This window comes from Neltuma alba, unplaced genomic scaffold, assembly GCF_004799145.2.
Source record: "Neltuma alba isolate B1F8T4 unplaced genomic scaffold, ASM479914v2 tig00010392_pilon, whole genome shotgun sequence".
Lineage (NCBI taxonomy): Eukaryota > Viridiplantae > Streptophyta > Magnoliopsida > Fabales > Fabaceae > Neltuma > Neltuma alba.
Window position 1 is genome coordinate 8131 of NW_021635295.1, and position 14928 is coordinate 23058.

At 36.3% G+C, this 14928-nt stretch overlaps 1 protein-coding gene across 1 annotated transcript; it reads right to left on the minus strand.

The window, feature by feature from the left end:
• Window positions 1-228: 228 nt before the first annotated feature.
• LOC114756395 (phospholipase D gamma 1-like) lies at window positions 229-14596 on the minus strand. Its single transcript, XM_028945333.1, has 10 exons — window positions 12368-14596; window positions 11577-11693; window positions 9144-9338; window positions 7922-8170; window positions 7735-7803; window positions 7479-7626; window positions 4361-4509; window positions 2909-3088; window positions 1881-2078; window positions 229-914 (listed from the first exon to the last, which is right to left on the minus strand). Exons 1-10 carry the CDS (start codon window positions 14084-14086, stop codon window positions 621-623), a joined length of 3318 nt encoding a protein of 1105 aa, XP_028801166.1. The 5' UTR covers window positions 14087-14596; the 3' UTR covers window positions 229-620.
• Window positions 14597-14928: the final 332 nt, after the last annotated feature.

The window sequence follows — 14928 nt, forward strand, 5'->3', positions numbered from 1 at the left end:
GATATTTATTTATCGTTTCCATTAAAAGGAAACAAAAGACAAAAAAAATTAAAAAAAAAGTGACGGGTTGGTGGGGTCAGTCGGTAAAATACACAACCCGCCAGAGATCCTTTTACAACCAATCCCCGCATTATATTATCACCTCTATCACGATGTATTCACTAATCACCAGGACCAGTTGATCATCTAATAAAATCAATTACAATGTGCTCCAAAAAAGAGCCAATTCATACAAAATACATCATAATTTATTTGGCCAACCATATTTCATAATATTCGAAGAGCAACAATTAGAAATTTTACGAGTAATCTATAGAAAATCATCCATAGTTCTTGTTATTACAATATTCACATGAACAAAAACCAGCCATCTAACCTGAAATACATGTGGCTAGTAGGCTCTAGCTTTTTCCTCCCGGCAAAGCAAAAGAATAACCAAAAAGTCCAAGTTACAAAACTGTACACCGTATCTGTATTTTCAACGAGTATGACGCACTTAAGAATTGTCAACTCCTCTATGGTGTAAATTATTTCCCAGAAACTATAAAATATTCTATTTTGTAACTTACATCCATCTCATTCTAATGGCTAGGAGGACGAAGTGAATGTTTTCAAATTCATCAAATGGTAAGATTCTCCTGAATGGCTAGAAATGACCCCGTTATTTTGCCACCAACATCTGGGAAATTTTCATGGCCAGGGAGGGATCTAACCTTTCCCTTTCGATCAACTTCTACCGGGTATTTCAGTAGGTGCCCTTTCATCTCCGTTACTTCTGGTGCTGCAAATCGTTTCCAGTTCATTTCGCTCATTGCTCTTACTCTTCTGACGCATTCCAGGCCCTCCGGTTGCAAGAAGCAGTTTTCAATTGTTCCTGTGTGTTCTGCCCAGAGCGACATCCTATATCCATGGATCTACATGGTGCAGTTTCATGAAGAATGGCAGTCAGGTCTAAGTACAGGAATCATAATGCACCAAAGTGGTATGAAGGGAAAACAAATTAAAACCAAAATAATTAAGTTTTTTAGGTGGCGTTAGGTACAAGGAAACATAATCTCCAAAAGTGGGGGAGCTATCTGAGTTGACTGACCTTAACTAGTCAAAGTTTACATACAGATTTCCAAATATTAGGGAAAATAGGATATTTTATATACCACATGCCACCTTAATGTGTTCTTTCGTAATCCCATAATGAAAATACAGATCTAGGGCCTTTTAGATTTAGCGAGGGGATAGAGAGAAGGGTAAGCAGATCCCACTGGGCCTCACCTTCCCTCTCTCACTCTAAATGGATCCCTGACAGCACATATGAGAAAACACTGATATTCTAGTCACAGTACGTACTTGATTGTTTTGCATCAATCAGAACTAGAGTAGACACTTAGTTGGTAACTTTCCCTGATACCAGAGAAAGAAGCTGATTGAAGTATTGTTCAATAGGTAGACATTTTATTGCATGATATCCCTAGACAAAGTTACGTTTCTACTCTTAGGGCATAGAGGAATCAGAAGACAACCCCAAGACCCAGCTTTGTGGCTTCATTATCATGAAGAATTTGTCTAGAGACGTCAAGCAATGAAATATTTCTATTATAAGAATCTGTCCACAGATAGTTGAGAATATAACCGTGGTAGTGCACATACGACCCTAATTTACTTCTCATGGCATTAAGCTATCTTGCCATAAAAAATTGGCTTTATCATGCATCATGCTCATATTTCATGTCTCTCTATTAAGCAGCACCTTCGGGAATTTCCCTATGACTATCAGATATTTAATTATGATCAACTTCTTTGCCAGAATGCCTAGGGTGAAGATAGAATATGGTCACATGAAAAATGGCTTGCCATTAAAATGACTAATTGCCAATAAAATATACCTGTCCACGAGGATAAGAATGTCTTCTTGCCCAGGTATAATGAGGTTGATAAGCTCCCATAGCAATCTCACTGTCCCTTGTTCCTTCCATAGAGCGCTGGTTGATGTTTGCAGATCCCAATATCACATACTCGTCATCAACTATCATGCCTTTTGAATGAACGTAAATCATGAAACGTCGGCTACTTTGACTTAGTGCCTGGGAATTAGCACCAGTATAGAATGAATTTAGGAGTCCATTTGCGACAGAGCACAAGAATATGCCATATAAAAACTTGAAGTGCCTGGTTATACTCAGGTCATATCAGTGAAGAAATAAAAAGCAGAAGACACATGGATGTATATCTATAATTTTATATTAACTCAGTTTGACGGAGTTTTTTTCTTAAAAATGTTGTACCAAAAATTCAAGGTTAACGTGTATTTTTATCCTTGAACCTTTTTTTTTTTTTTTTTTGAGGTACACTGATTATCCTAAAGTCAAGGGTAGTGCAACGATGACCCTTAAGTATTAAAAAAGGTGCAATGTTACCACTGCGTTACACCCCCATTATTTTGATCTTTAGCGGACAACAAAAATTACAGATAAGGCCCTAGAAAATTATAAATAAATATTTATAAGAAAATTAAAATGGATTAAGGCCCTAGAATCACAAATAAATGCCAAGGGATTAATGCTATTTTTTATCGTTGTAGAAGACCAAAATACCATTTTGACTGGCTATCAAGTGATTATCGAATCACCATTACTGGCAAAATAGCCCCATTAAGTAATTAAAAAAAAATATTTTTGTTTAATAAAATTAAAATATTAATACTTAAATATTATTATGATCAAATCTTCAAATACGATTAACAAGTCAACCAATTGAGACTTATAATTCCTCCAAAAATAACAATTTAACTAGTGTATTTGCACCTCAAAAAAGTTTAGGGATAAAAGCACACTAATCCTAAAATTCGCAGTGCAAAAGAAGTGCTTGGATTGTGGAAGGGTGTACGCTAGGCAGAACTGCAAAATACTCATACCTGTGGACTGTTTGCTGGAGGAGGATTTCCAGGCATTGCATCACTACCATATGTGTCATTGACCTCGCGATTGCCAAGACAGAAAAAGTTCAAGTAGTCTTCTGGTGAGAATGCCTCTTCAAGCCCAGCCTCAACCAAAGCCTTGTAAATTGTCTCATACATCATTTGCATTGTTTTATGCTGCCACAATCAAATAGTAACTCCAGATTAACAATCCAATAAACCAATAACCGTAGTAACATTATCTTCTTAAAAATTAACAGAAAAAGTAGTTCTTCTATTTACTTTGAATTTTAGAGGCCACAAGGATATTTCTCACACCAAGGTTGCATATAAATACAAAATTCCCAAGGCTACTAACAGCTAAATTCTTACAGCAGCCAAAGTGCACTGCTGACTCAGGCGCCAAGTTTAATATACTACGAAAAATCACTAAGAAGATAATTTCATCCAGAGTAGTTGTCATGCATAAATTTAGACAAAAAACACCAGGTGGCCATTATAATGAGGGGTTAGAAATTATGCAGAGCAGTAAATTGGTAGAGGAGATCTAGCAAGCCATTTGCCAACAAAAACAATTGGTGTTGGTAATGGTTGAAATTGATAGTCAAAGGCCCCTCTGAACTTGAAAGGAAAAAAATTGTGTTCAGAACTCTTTTTTACTTCTCCCTATTATTATTATTATTATTATTATTATTTTTTGGTGAAAATCTCTTTTTTACTTCTCTTTTGCATCTTAAACTTGACTTGCATTATACATCTCAAACATTCTACAGACGGACAGCTAGAATGATGCGTATGCATCTAGAAGTTTCATCATAGTTGTAATAGAAAAGAAAAGAAAAAACATGTTCAAATTGCAATCAAGAAAAGAGTTTACGCCATTAATTGAAGACTAACCACCAATTAAGAAGATATATTCTAGAAGGCCTAGAGGGGTGCAGGTAGATGCCACGGTAGTTGTCTTGGAATTTTTGGAGCAGAACAGGAAAGAGGGAATGCACTGCTTTTAGGATGGTTGGGTCTGGTGCTTCTGTTACAGTCACAGTTACAGGAGAGCTTTAAGGACGAAGAAAGTGACTAAGGGTGTTTGAAATGCTGGTAAGATGATAGGGAAATTCCAAGCGTCAGAAATAGCTAGAGTTTTCTAATTTTCTTCTTATTATCTATTTTGTAAGAGCTACTCTGTTTCTCTGGCAGAATTTTGTCCATATTTCTCAGTTATAAAGCAAATTTCTTGCTACAAAAACGTCAGATAATGCAGTTTCTAGTTTTTGGTTCTAGGTTTCATGATATTATTTTTTTTAAAAAAAAAAAAGGCAAGTGGAAGTATTTCTTCCTTCAAGCTGTTTCTAATGTAAAGTTATGACACAACAGTCTAATCATGTGCACAATCAATCAAATTCCTGCCAAGTACAATAATTGGCTTTCATATTGTGAACGGCAGCATACCTGCCAAAATAGAATCCTTTGCGTGGCAGCCCCAGTGGGAACACCCTCAGGCCACATTGGAATAACAATATAAACAGCAAACCTTTCGTTGGCCCTGATCTTTTCAGCAATCTTTAGCGCAATTTCCATTGGAATCAAATTATTAGCACCTGCAATAACAAGAAATGGATGATGATTTCACGTGTCAAAGAGATCCATAAGATAAATTTATGGATAACCTCATTGACTTCATTAATGCAGCATTTTTATTCCATTGGAGAAAAGGACCATAGATAGATATGCTAAGAATCCAGTACTGGTTAATGACAAAATTACATCTATTATTTAATTATTTGAAGAACACAATCATCAAAGGTTTAAATTATAAAATTATTATTTTTAAAGATAAGAATTATCAAAAGATTTTAACAAATTTATTAAACATTTTTTATTTTTTGTTTATATTCCATCTCATTATATTATCAAATATGTTATTTAAGTAATATTTTTAATACATACATGCAAACAAAAATATAGTAATGTCAATTTAATTGGTTCTACCACAGTGCGATTATGATTTGATCATTGAACCTTGATCCGGTATTTTGATCAGTTCAATGACCAATCTGACTTTAGAACATTGCTTCTAGGGACTAAAATCTCCTTCATGAATACTCAAGTTCTACCCATCTCTCTCTCTCTCTCTCTCTCTCTCAACCCGATATATATCTCTAATAGCCTAATCAATCTTCTTCTAGAAGTTCACTTCTTAGCCTCCACATGTCCACAGTAATCAACATATTTCCTTGGTGCTTAAACAACGAAGTCCTTCAAACCTTGCTGCCCAATGCCCACTTAACCACCTGCTGTAGGACAAGGTAGAGGAAAGAAGAACGGGAGGGAGGCATAGAGTGAAAATGAGGGAGAAGCAAACATCAAATAATGACACTACTATTGCCATAGGCCAAAAGAGTCTAGTGATTGAGGAAACCCTAAAGTCTAGCTTAGTACGTGGGATTGAGGGGTTGGGTTAGGGAATCACTTAGTTTAATGTGTTTAGTATGAGGTACTTGTCATTACTTGGGATTGCTCAATCCCATACATATGGGATTCACCCATACCACCTCCCCCCTTGGTATTGCAAGTTTAATCCTAGGATTGAAAATTTACTTACCAAAACACCCTTCTAAAATTTGCTTAATGCCACACTCCATAAACAACCCATTCTCGCCTTCTCCATCAACACCATTGTCGTCCAGCAGTGTCTTCCCCTCAACAACATTCTTCTCTGGCAATGTCCTCCCCTGTGACTCCATCAAACAAATGTCTTCGGCAATGTCTTCCAATCATTAGGGCACCAATTTGGAGATTAGACGTCTTTAGAGATTTTTTCCACGGAGGTATTTGCTAATTCAATTTGAAGCAGTAGTACAAAAAGGCAGCAAATGTGGTGAAGGTGAAGGTGACAAAGGATACGGTTTAAATTTCGATGTTGGAGTATGATCCGCAAATTTGGCTGCTGCTGGTCATAACTAATCCTATGAGACCAAAGCAATGGGGCTTAAATAAGAATATATTTTGAAGCTCCTTTCAGTTATTTAAGCAATGGAACGTGCTCGGAAATTGAGAATTGGGTTAGAGTAAGAATGCAGAAAAATTAGATTAGGAAGTTAGGGGAGGGATATCCATAATTTCATCTCCATCATTTTTTGTTCGAATCTGGATATTTCTTCTTCAATCTTCATTCCTTCTTCAGATTAACGTTGGTTTTCACTGTAGTATTTCATCTATTTGAATGGAGTATCCCATCTTCCATTTCAGTTCAATCAAAGGCAGCGAGAGTTGAAGATGAGGGCAATTATGTCTTTTGATAGATCTGGGCCCTATTGTTTGTTTATTTAATCCCATGTCATACCAAACATAATTTTAACATTTATGCCCCCTCCCAATCCCATTGCCAATCCTTAAAATTCAATACCTCATACCAAACATAGCCTAAGGCTATTTATGGAGAGGTACAACTATTTAAAATAATAGTAATCTTTATTGATCCTACATAAGATGAGAGATAAGATAGCACGAAGGATAAATCCTAATACAAAATAAGCTTATTTCAATCAAAATATTCTAATTAAAATCCTAAATAATATTGTTAAACATAAATTAAACTGTAGATCCTCCTCTTCCATCCCACCTGCCTGAAAGAATTCTCCCTTGGAGAGTAAAACTGATGATATAACTTCAACAAGACAAGATTTAAGAATCTAAAATCAGAATATCCTTTCCAACGAACGAGGTAGTAATGAAGGGGACCAAAAGGTGAGAGAACATTCTGAACAACCATGACTGCCTCAATTCCTTCCACCAGAAGAAAACACCATGGAGGGATGGAAGCATGATGAATTTACATACATGTTTTCTCAAGCTTCCCAACCTACTCCCAATCATAAAACTCCAAGGCCTTTGACTCCGGATTTTTAAACACCGATGTGAAATTCTCATTCCTTTCAAGATTCATGATCTAGTAGTTGTGGAAACCCTAAGGCTAGAGCCCTAGGTGCAACTATTTAAAATAACAATGCTACCCCCGGTCTTAATTATAAGATCTCATTTCTAGTTTAGTCAATTATCTCATCTTATTTTATCTAGGATTGGTTTATAGTAGTATAAACCAATCCTAGATAAAATAAAATAAGATAATTGACTAAATCCTATAATTCCTAATCCAAACTAAAACTCATTTAAATATGATTTAAATATCCTACTTAAGATATTATTTTTAAAAAAGCTTATTAAATTATAGATTGTTCTCTTCCATTCTCCCTCACCGTTCCATATCTTTTACTTGAAGGTTTTAACAAGATACACTGAACGAAGGCTTGCAATGAACGGGAAAATTTATTAAAATAAAAAAAAAAAATCTTCTGAGATCTAAGTGCAGCTTAGGAAGCTGTTAGTTGTATATAATGTATCACTACGAGGCAAAATGCATTTTAAAGGTAAAGTATCTTGTCCTGCTTTGTACTTGTAGCTGTAGGCTACTCAATTCATTTGCAGTTTCCAAAAATTTTCAGCATATTATTGGATGATCAGGTGAAATATGCAAGGTAACAGCAACACTGATGCAAAAGTCACATACCAAGGTCTTTATGTTGACTCCAATTGTATGAAGACCCAATGAAATATTGATTCTCTATATATATGCAGTGCTGTGCAGCACGAATGGCCTTCACATATGCTGTATGGATGCTCATGTCGATCAACACATTCTTTCCACAAACTAAGTTCTGCGAAAACAAAGTAAAGTTGAACCTTTACAAGTTCACCCAGAAAGTGGTTCGAATCTGATGGATTGATTGATGGTTCTAAGCACTGAAAAGAGAGGCTTAACTCACCTTGCTAGTCGCATCTTTTGGATCCTTTGGAAATCCCTTTACGGAATTTGAGTCAATTGATCGAAATATCTGGTATTCCAAATCAAGCGAAAAATACAGAATGAATGATTTTCTTAAAGTAACTATATTGAGCAACTAAGTGTTCACGGAAGAATTAAATATCTGATATTGATAAAAGACAAACTACCTGAACATGCCAAGTTTCAGGGTCATTATCTTTAGCACTAAGAGCATCAGACATGCCAATAATGTCCGGAATTCTTTCCAGCCTAAGCAAAGCATCGTCATATGAACTTCTCAGCTTTTTTATCCCATGAGGTTTTGAAGCTTTTAACCAGCGCTCCTCAAAGTTGGTCAAAACATCATATGCTGCTGGACCATCAATTCTAGAATGCAAGTCGTGCCATGGTTCCCGTGGACAACCACCAACATTACCCTGTCACATAACAACCCTTCTAAGAGGAATAAATTGGTCTGCTTAATTCAAACATTACAATTTTAGAACCATATCATATTGGATTCAAGCTACGGATTCCTCTGTGATTGAAATTTGTTGGAAAATTGTGTGCAATAAGTGATTAATACCACAGATTCATTGCATTTCATGTGCTGATATTTTGCTGGGTATTGATGGCTATGTCCCATTTATCTCCCTTATTTGCGTGATTCCATAAGAGCTGAAGGTTGCCCCGTGACCAATTCCAGCTTCAATGAAATCAAGGACTTTAAAAGCAAAGTCAAAGATGGATTGGCAGGGAAAAAACCTCAGGATTCATCGGTCCATAAAGACACCCCTCAGGGTGATCTCGGGGTACCTGAGGGCCCTATCTGGAAGTGTAGCAAGTTATGAGGATCGATCAACTCCCATGGGATAGAGGGGCCTTAAGATGATGATTTGACAAAAGAAATGGAGAGACTGGGAAAAGGTAAGAAGCAGGACGATAGTCTTGTAGCACCCAAATGAGACGACCTAGATGATGGGAAAGCATGGTTTTCTGACATCTAGAATTTCATTGAAAAGAAAAGCTCCCCCCCCCCCCCCAAAACAAAAGAGAGGATACGTAAAGCACCAGGCTACCAGCTAGTTCATGAGAGGAGGAGAACTCTTTAAAGAGACTGTCCATGGACAAGCAATGAAATCTATTGACAAAGCCAAAGTAGAAGTTCTTCTTTTTAGAATTTCATCATTTTCTTTCATTTCCTGCGTTATTTTCTTCCTTAGAGAGTGTAGCTAGTCTTCTCCTTGTGTGGCACAATATACTAAAGAATCATCCAAATATCGAATATGAAGCTTTGACTTCTTTTTTACTATGGTCCTACTCACTACTTGCTTTGTGCTCTTGATGAAAAATTTTAGCTAGTCTTGACTTGATCTTGCAAACATTGCTAAGAGAAGATAAGAGACTCACCGTGAAAGTAGGGTTATGATAGTCATCCTTGTGCAGTGTCTGGAGCGTCCTAAAAATAGGATGGTGGGGAGTATCATATCGCCCATCACACAAATCAAGTCCACCAACAAATGCTATAATTTTTCTTCTATTATTTCCAGCATCAGCATCAACAATTACAGTTTTCTGGTGATGCGTATATATAGTACTGGTTTCCTGATTGTCAAAGTTCAATGTAAAACTATGAAACCCAAATTGCAGAAGAATGTTATAACAATTAACACAAGAGATAACACAACAACCACCAGAGAGGACCCTGCCATAATTCTTAAAAATACGAAATTGAATTCACTGAGAACACATTCTACAAAAATAGAAACAGTCAATTGCTGTAGATTTCCAAGTAAAATCGGGTAAAACAAAGAGGATAATAATAGGACCTTGCTTTTTATAAGGCTTGAGCTTCATGACAAGAATCCCCATCCAAAAACCAAACTGACATTCACAAATGAGTTATACTACCTCTGGTCCTAAATATAAGAGCTAGTTGACTAATTTGAATAGATTAAGGAAAGAAGTTAAGTTAGTTATTTGTAATAAATAGGTGTTGTCTTTCCTAAAATATCCTTATTAATTAAGTGTATTTGCTAGAACTACTATTATTACAAGGGCTATCTTGGGAAAAAATACATAAATATGATAGACAAAGTAGATTCGGATCTTATATTTAGAACCAAAATAAAAGTCAAATGAGGTTTTATATTAAGAACCGGAAGTAGTATTTCTCATCTGTCTCTCCAGATTGGCATCCACTTGGCTCTTTATTTCATTTTTAAAAGAATTCTCCTACAACAACCGTCTCTGTCTCAACTCTCTAGCATGAGTTTATAGTATCCAACCAAGCAATCCTGGTTAAACTTTTGCTAAAATATCCTCATAGACATTCCTGCACGGATATATGCTCTATGAATTCTCTCTTAATTATCCCTCGTTCCCCAAATTCAACTATCTGAAATCAGGCTTGCGTACGCAGTCATAGTCTAACTTAATCCCAAATTCCAATACTTGTCATTGATAAATAAATACACCATAAATTGAAGACAATGGACATGACATCAGTAGTGCATCATACATTTTCAAAGGATCAAGCACCGCCTGGGTGTTTTTGGGGGGGGGGGGTGTTAAAAAGAAAGAAGAAAACTGATTTCAAGTATGAGCCAATGTATGCAAAAGCATAATAGGACTTTAGCTTAAACAAGTTATCAGATTATGCAACAATTCAGTTTTTCATTCACTAAAAATTTGGATATCCAATAACGACATATGACAATTTTTAGGATCAGCTAACAAGAATCATAAAAATGAAAGCTATAATAATATTTATAACAATTCTTATTATCATCTGTGTTTATCATTATAATTAATTATTATTATTATTATTATTATTATTATAATAATAAAAATGAAAAGGGCAATTTTTTGAGAATAAAGAATAATGTGGGAATGTGAACGACATTATGATTCAAAGTCAGTTTAAAGGAGGACATTTATTCAATTTATATTAATTTTCTCGTTAGAGAGCCAACATGCACTATATCCTAAGCACACCACGCATACATAGCTTGAGTACTGGTGTACACCACACTCCTTGTCTATCAAGGAGCGGCATGAACGGAATATTTCTAATTTATTCTCTGATCAGTTATGGTGCAAATTTGTCCCGAAAGTTTTCATTCAAGAGCACTGAGCACCCGGAAGGTTTTATGGCTCCAAATTTGCCCTAGAAGTTTAAAATCATAGCAATATTGCCCCATTTCATTAAAAAACTAATGTTGACTGTTAAGATAGTGACATTGATCGTTAACATTTCTAATGGGAGGGGACAACATTGCTACAATTTTAAATTTCTGGACAAATTTACATCCAAAAAAACTTCGAGCTGCCCAGTGCTCTTGAGTGAAAACTTCTGAAGTAAATTTGTCCCTTAACCCTTCTTTGATAGATAAAAAAAAGGACATAGAAGTGTGGCCTCTTTCTCTCTCTGTTTTTTTTTTTTTTTCAATTTCTACATGAAGATTAAGCTAGAGATGGTTGTGGTCCCCTTCTCTCTCTCTTTTTTCATTTTTACATGAAGATTGACCTAGAGATGGCCCAAAGTTTATGGTTCAGAATATTTCAGGAATAATCACAAGGAAAAAAAAAAAGGGAAGCAATATGTTTTCCTTGCAATCATCATTGCTAAGGGTTATAGTTTAGAATTGGGAAAGCTCCAAAATAGAGCCACATTATCAGCAGTCAAGTATGCATGTTCAAAAATTTACAATTGCCAGCAACAAATCAGCAATAGAATGCCAATGATGCAGTCTCAAAGAATGACACAATGACTTAAAAATAAATTCAATTGGGTAAATCAACATAAGTTAATCAATCCGCAAAACAAACATCAAAGCTAACCCTTTGCTTCACCCAGCTATGCCGTTTTCCCGCAATGCGTGGACAAAGGAGCACTTGAACCGAAGAGTGTTTGAAAAATCGTCGAATTTCTTCATCATGAGTTGCCATGACACCATCCTAAGTGAAAAACAGAAAAACTTTGAGCATATAAGCAAATCATCCTTCTAACCAAAATATATGACAACATAAGTCTTAAGTACTGGTTCAAGAATTTTATCTCACTTAAAGATAAAAGGATATTAATACAGCACACAAGTTAATTATTTGTTTGAGCAAATAACAACGACTTGCCTGGTTTTTGTTCTATTTACAAATACATGATCTCTTATTTAAAAAGCAATGAAAATCTTCTTTTTTTGTATATTTGATTTCCATTTGGAAGGAATCAATGGTCTGATAAAAGGAATGTAACATTTGGAAACCTCAATATGGGTCAATGTGATTTAATTATTATTTTAAGCATATAGAGAAGAGCAATGACAATTTAACTAGTAATGTTGTTATCAATTTCATAACAGATAAAAGCAGATTATCCTAGTTTGAGAATATTACAACACTAAACAAAGTATCTCTAATTCAAATTCAAAAAAGTTGTAATGACATTAATTTATTATCTCAGTTATTGACTAGTCAGGGCCTCCATCAACCAATGAAACACAAAAATAAATTAGTAGGGGGAATTAATTAAGAAACACATTCAAAATTAATCAAATAGTCCCAAAAAATATTAAATGATGTAATGTAACAAGATTCAGTAACCATGTGCACATGCAGACAATTGCATTACTCACTGTTTTATAACCTAAAATGTTCCTCGATGTAGGATCATCCCAAATAAGGAGAAGCACTCTGACTCCTTCCTGTGACTTGGTCCTTAGAAGGTCGCCCAGTGCATAACCTGATGGATTACCAACATCCCTTACCAACTGAACTTTGTGCCATACTGACCATCCTGTAATATAAATCAAACGCCGAGCTTGACGTATGGCATCAAAAATGTCTCTCCAACATTTTCCATGTGCATAATACATCCCTTGGTCAAGTATGACATTAGGGAGGCAGCCATCTGGAACATGGGCATCTTGATATAGAGTGACAGTTCCACTTTTCCTTAAAGGAAAATAAGTGCCAGGAACTCCAGCGTATTCTGGTCCTGCTCCAACGCCTTGGTGATAAATGCTCAGTCTCTCAATTGGGATGTACTGAATGGATAAGCTCAAGACAGCACCTGGCTTACAAGGCTTCCCATTATTATTCAGCACGGGATAGGTCCCTTCTATTCTTTCCCCTGAGTATATTTGTTCCACAGGAATTGATACAGTGCCAATGAACTGTGAACCTACCACATCACTGTCTTTAACAACAAAGTGCACTTCAGCAGCATTATGTGCAACAGGAACATGAAAATGTTGAGTCCAAACAGGATTCTCACTGTTGCTAATCACAAAAGTCCTTGCAATTACAGCATTGGATACTGAAATTGTTACATAAGGATCACTAGTAATCTTCTTACTCATAGTTCCCTCAATTTTGTTGCCCATATTTCCTGGTAATTTACCAAACATATCCCCTAAAGTTTTGTGGAACATGTCCATATTTGGAAGATTTTTGGCTTCAAGAACCCATATATCTAAATTTCCATGTAGGAGCAAAACTTTCAATGACCCTTTATTCCGTGATGGAACAATCTGCAAGCTCTGACTATGCCTCGAATCATTAAATGAGCCTGAATAAGATGACAGTTTAGATGAATCGATCCGACCAGAGTAGGAAGATCCACATCCAGAGAATGAGTTATTGGGATAACCATAAAATTCCTCTCTCTTATCTTGGTGGGGAACTGAAACGGAATGTGCCAGTTGCTGCCCTACAGGTGCAGGGGGTGATGCAGGAGCGGTTGGCTGGCTATCAGACAAGCTAACTTTTCCCATAAGATCATCCAAAGGTGGGTATGCAGAAGTCCTAGAAGGACTGAAACTATGACTACTTTGCAACGATATTTCCCCAGCAGAACTCATTCTCTCATGCTGGGGAGAACCAGAGAAGCTATTTGCACGTGAATGGGAAAGAGATTGACTCTGGGGATATGGACCTGCCTCGGTTTGTTGGGGAGGATAATGAGATGATCCATACTGAAAACTATGAAGGTGGGGAGGCTGAGGGGTGTTATGAATCCCTGAAGGAATGGGGTATGGATAAGGATAAGGAAGAGGAGCAGAATACGGTGGTGGAGGGGGATAATTAAAGTCAGATGGTGGACTAGTATAGCTATAATCCGGCGGTGGAGGGGGCCGGCTATAGTCTGGTGGTGGAGGGTAACGGCTATGATCAAATGGTGCAGGAGGTGGGGGATAGGGATGGTTGAAGGAATGTGAATGATTGAATGCATAAGGGTAAGGAGGAGGTGCCGTTGGATCTGAAGCTGGAGGTGGATAAGGAGGAGGAGGGCTACTATGGTATCCATAGGGGCTTGGGTACCGGTGTGGTGATGAAGACGCAGAATTATCCATGATTAAACTACAGAACTCTCAGCTCAAAAAAAACAAAAGAAAAAACTACAGAACTCTACTTTTGATGATGCAAAGTAGATAGATCGTTTGAGAAATGGAAATGGGATTATGGTAAGGAGGATCAACTTCAACCGGATTAGAACAGATACCAAAAGAATTGCAGTTTAGCACAGAAAAAAACTGCGAAAGTTCTTAATTCTTATTTCTTCAATAAGATAGTTGCGATTAATAGCATAAAATTAATGTTAGCACATCGCAAGACTGACCAAATATCGATGATGGCTCTGAGCCTCCATGGGACAAGAATTGAAGAAACGTATAATCGACAAAGGCGAGATTTCTTTAAAGCCAAAAAGGGAGAGTTTACCTACGCTTTAGAAAAACGAAGGTTTGACGCAATCCAAAGTATTGTACACGGAAGCTTCAAAGAAGAGTAGGCGCATGATGAAAATTCAGGGAGACTGATATGGGACTCTCTCTCCATTGACAACGTGTACAAAGCCCCCAAGCCTTTTTCCCCCCCTGTGCCACAACAGACACAAGCTCCCCAGTCACCACGCTTGATGGCAGGTTTGGAAGTTGAAAGAAAATGACATTGATTGTACCAAAAGAAAAATGGCATTGAAGTTAAAGCTTATAAAATATAATTATCTGGTAAAAAAGCTAAAAAAAAAATTACAGAATTGACTTTGTTTTTTTTAGAGAAGTTTCTTTAATTTAAGATAATATTTCAGACATTCACCAAAGAAAAAAAAAGATAATATTTCAGACATGTTTGTACAAAAAAAAACCTTAAATAAAATTTTATAATGAAACTTAATGAAGTAGGAATTTAATATAAT

What these genes read in the sequence shown, in the direction of transcription:
- LOC114756395 (XM_028945333.1), bottom strand. Translation starts at nt 14,086, where the DNA reads ATGGATAATTCTGCGTCTTCATCACCACACCGGTACCCAAGCCCCTAT. An exon ending in CAAAAGATGCGACTAGCAAG is followed by an intron (nt 7,627 to 7,734) that starts GTGAGTTAAGCC and finishes TTGTTTTCGCAG; the next exon opens with AACTTAGTTTGTGGAAAGAA. An exon ending in CTCCAGCAAACAGTCCACAG is followed by an intron (nt 2,079 to 2,908) that starts GTATGAGTATTT and finishes GCTAATTCCCAG; the next exon opens with GCACTAAGTCAAAGTAGCCG.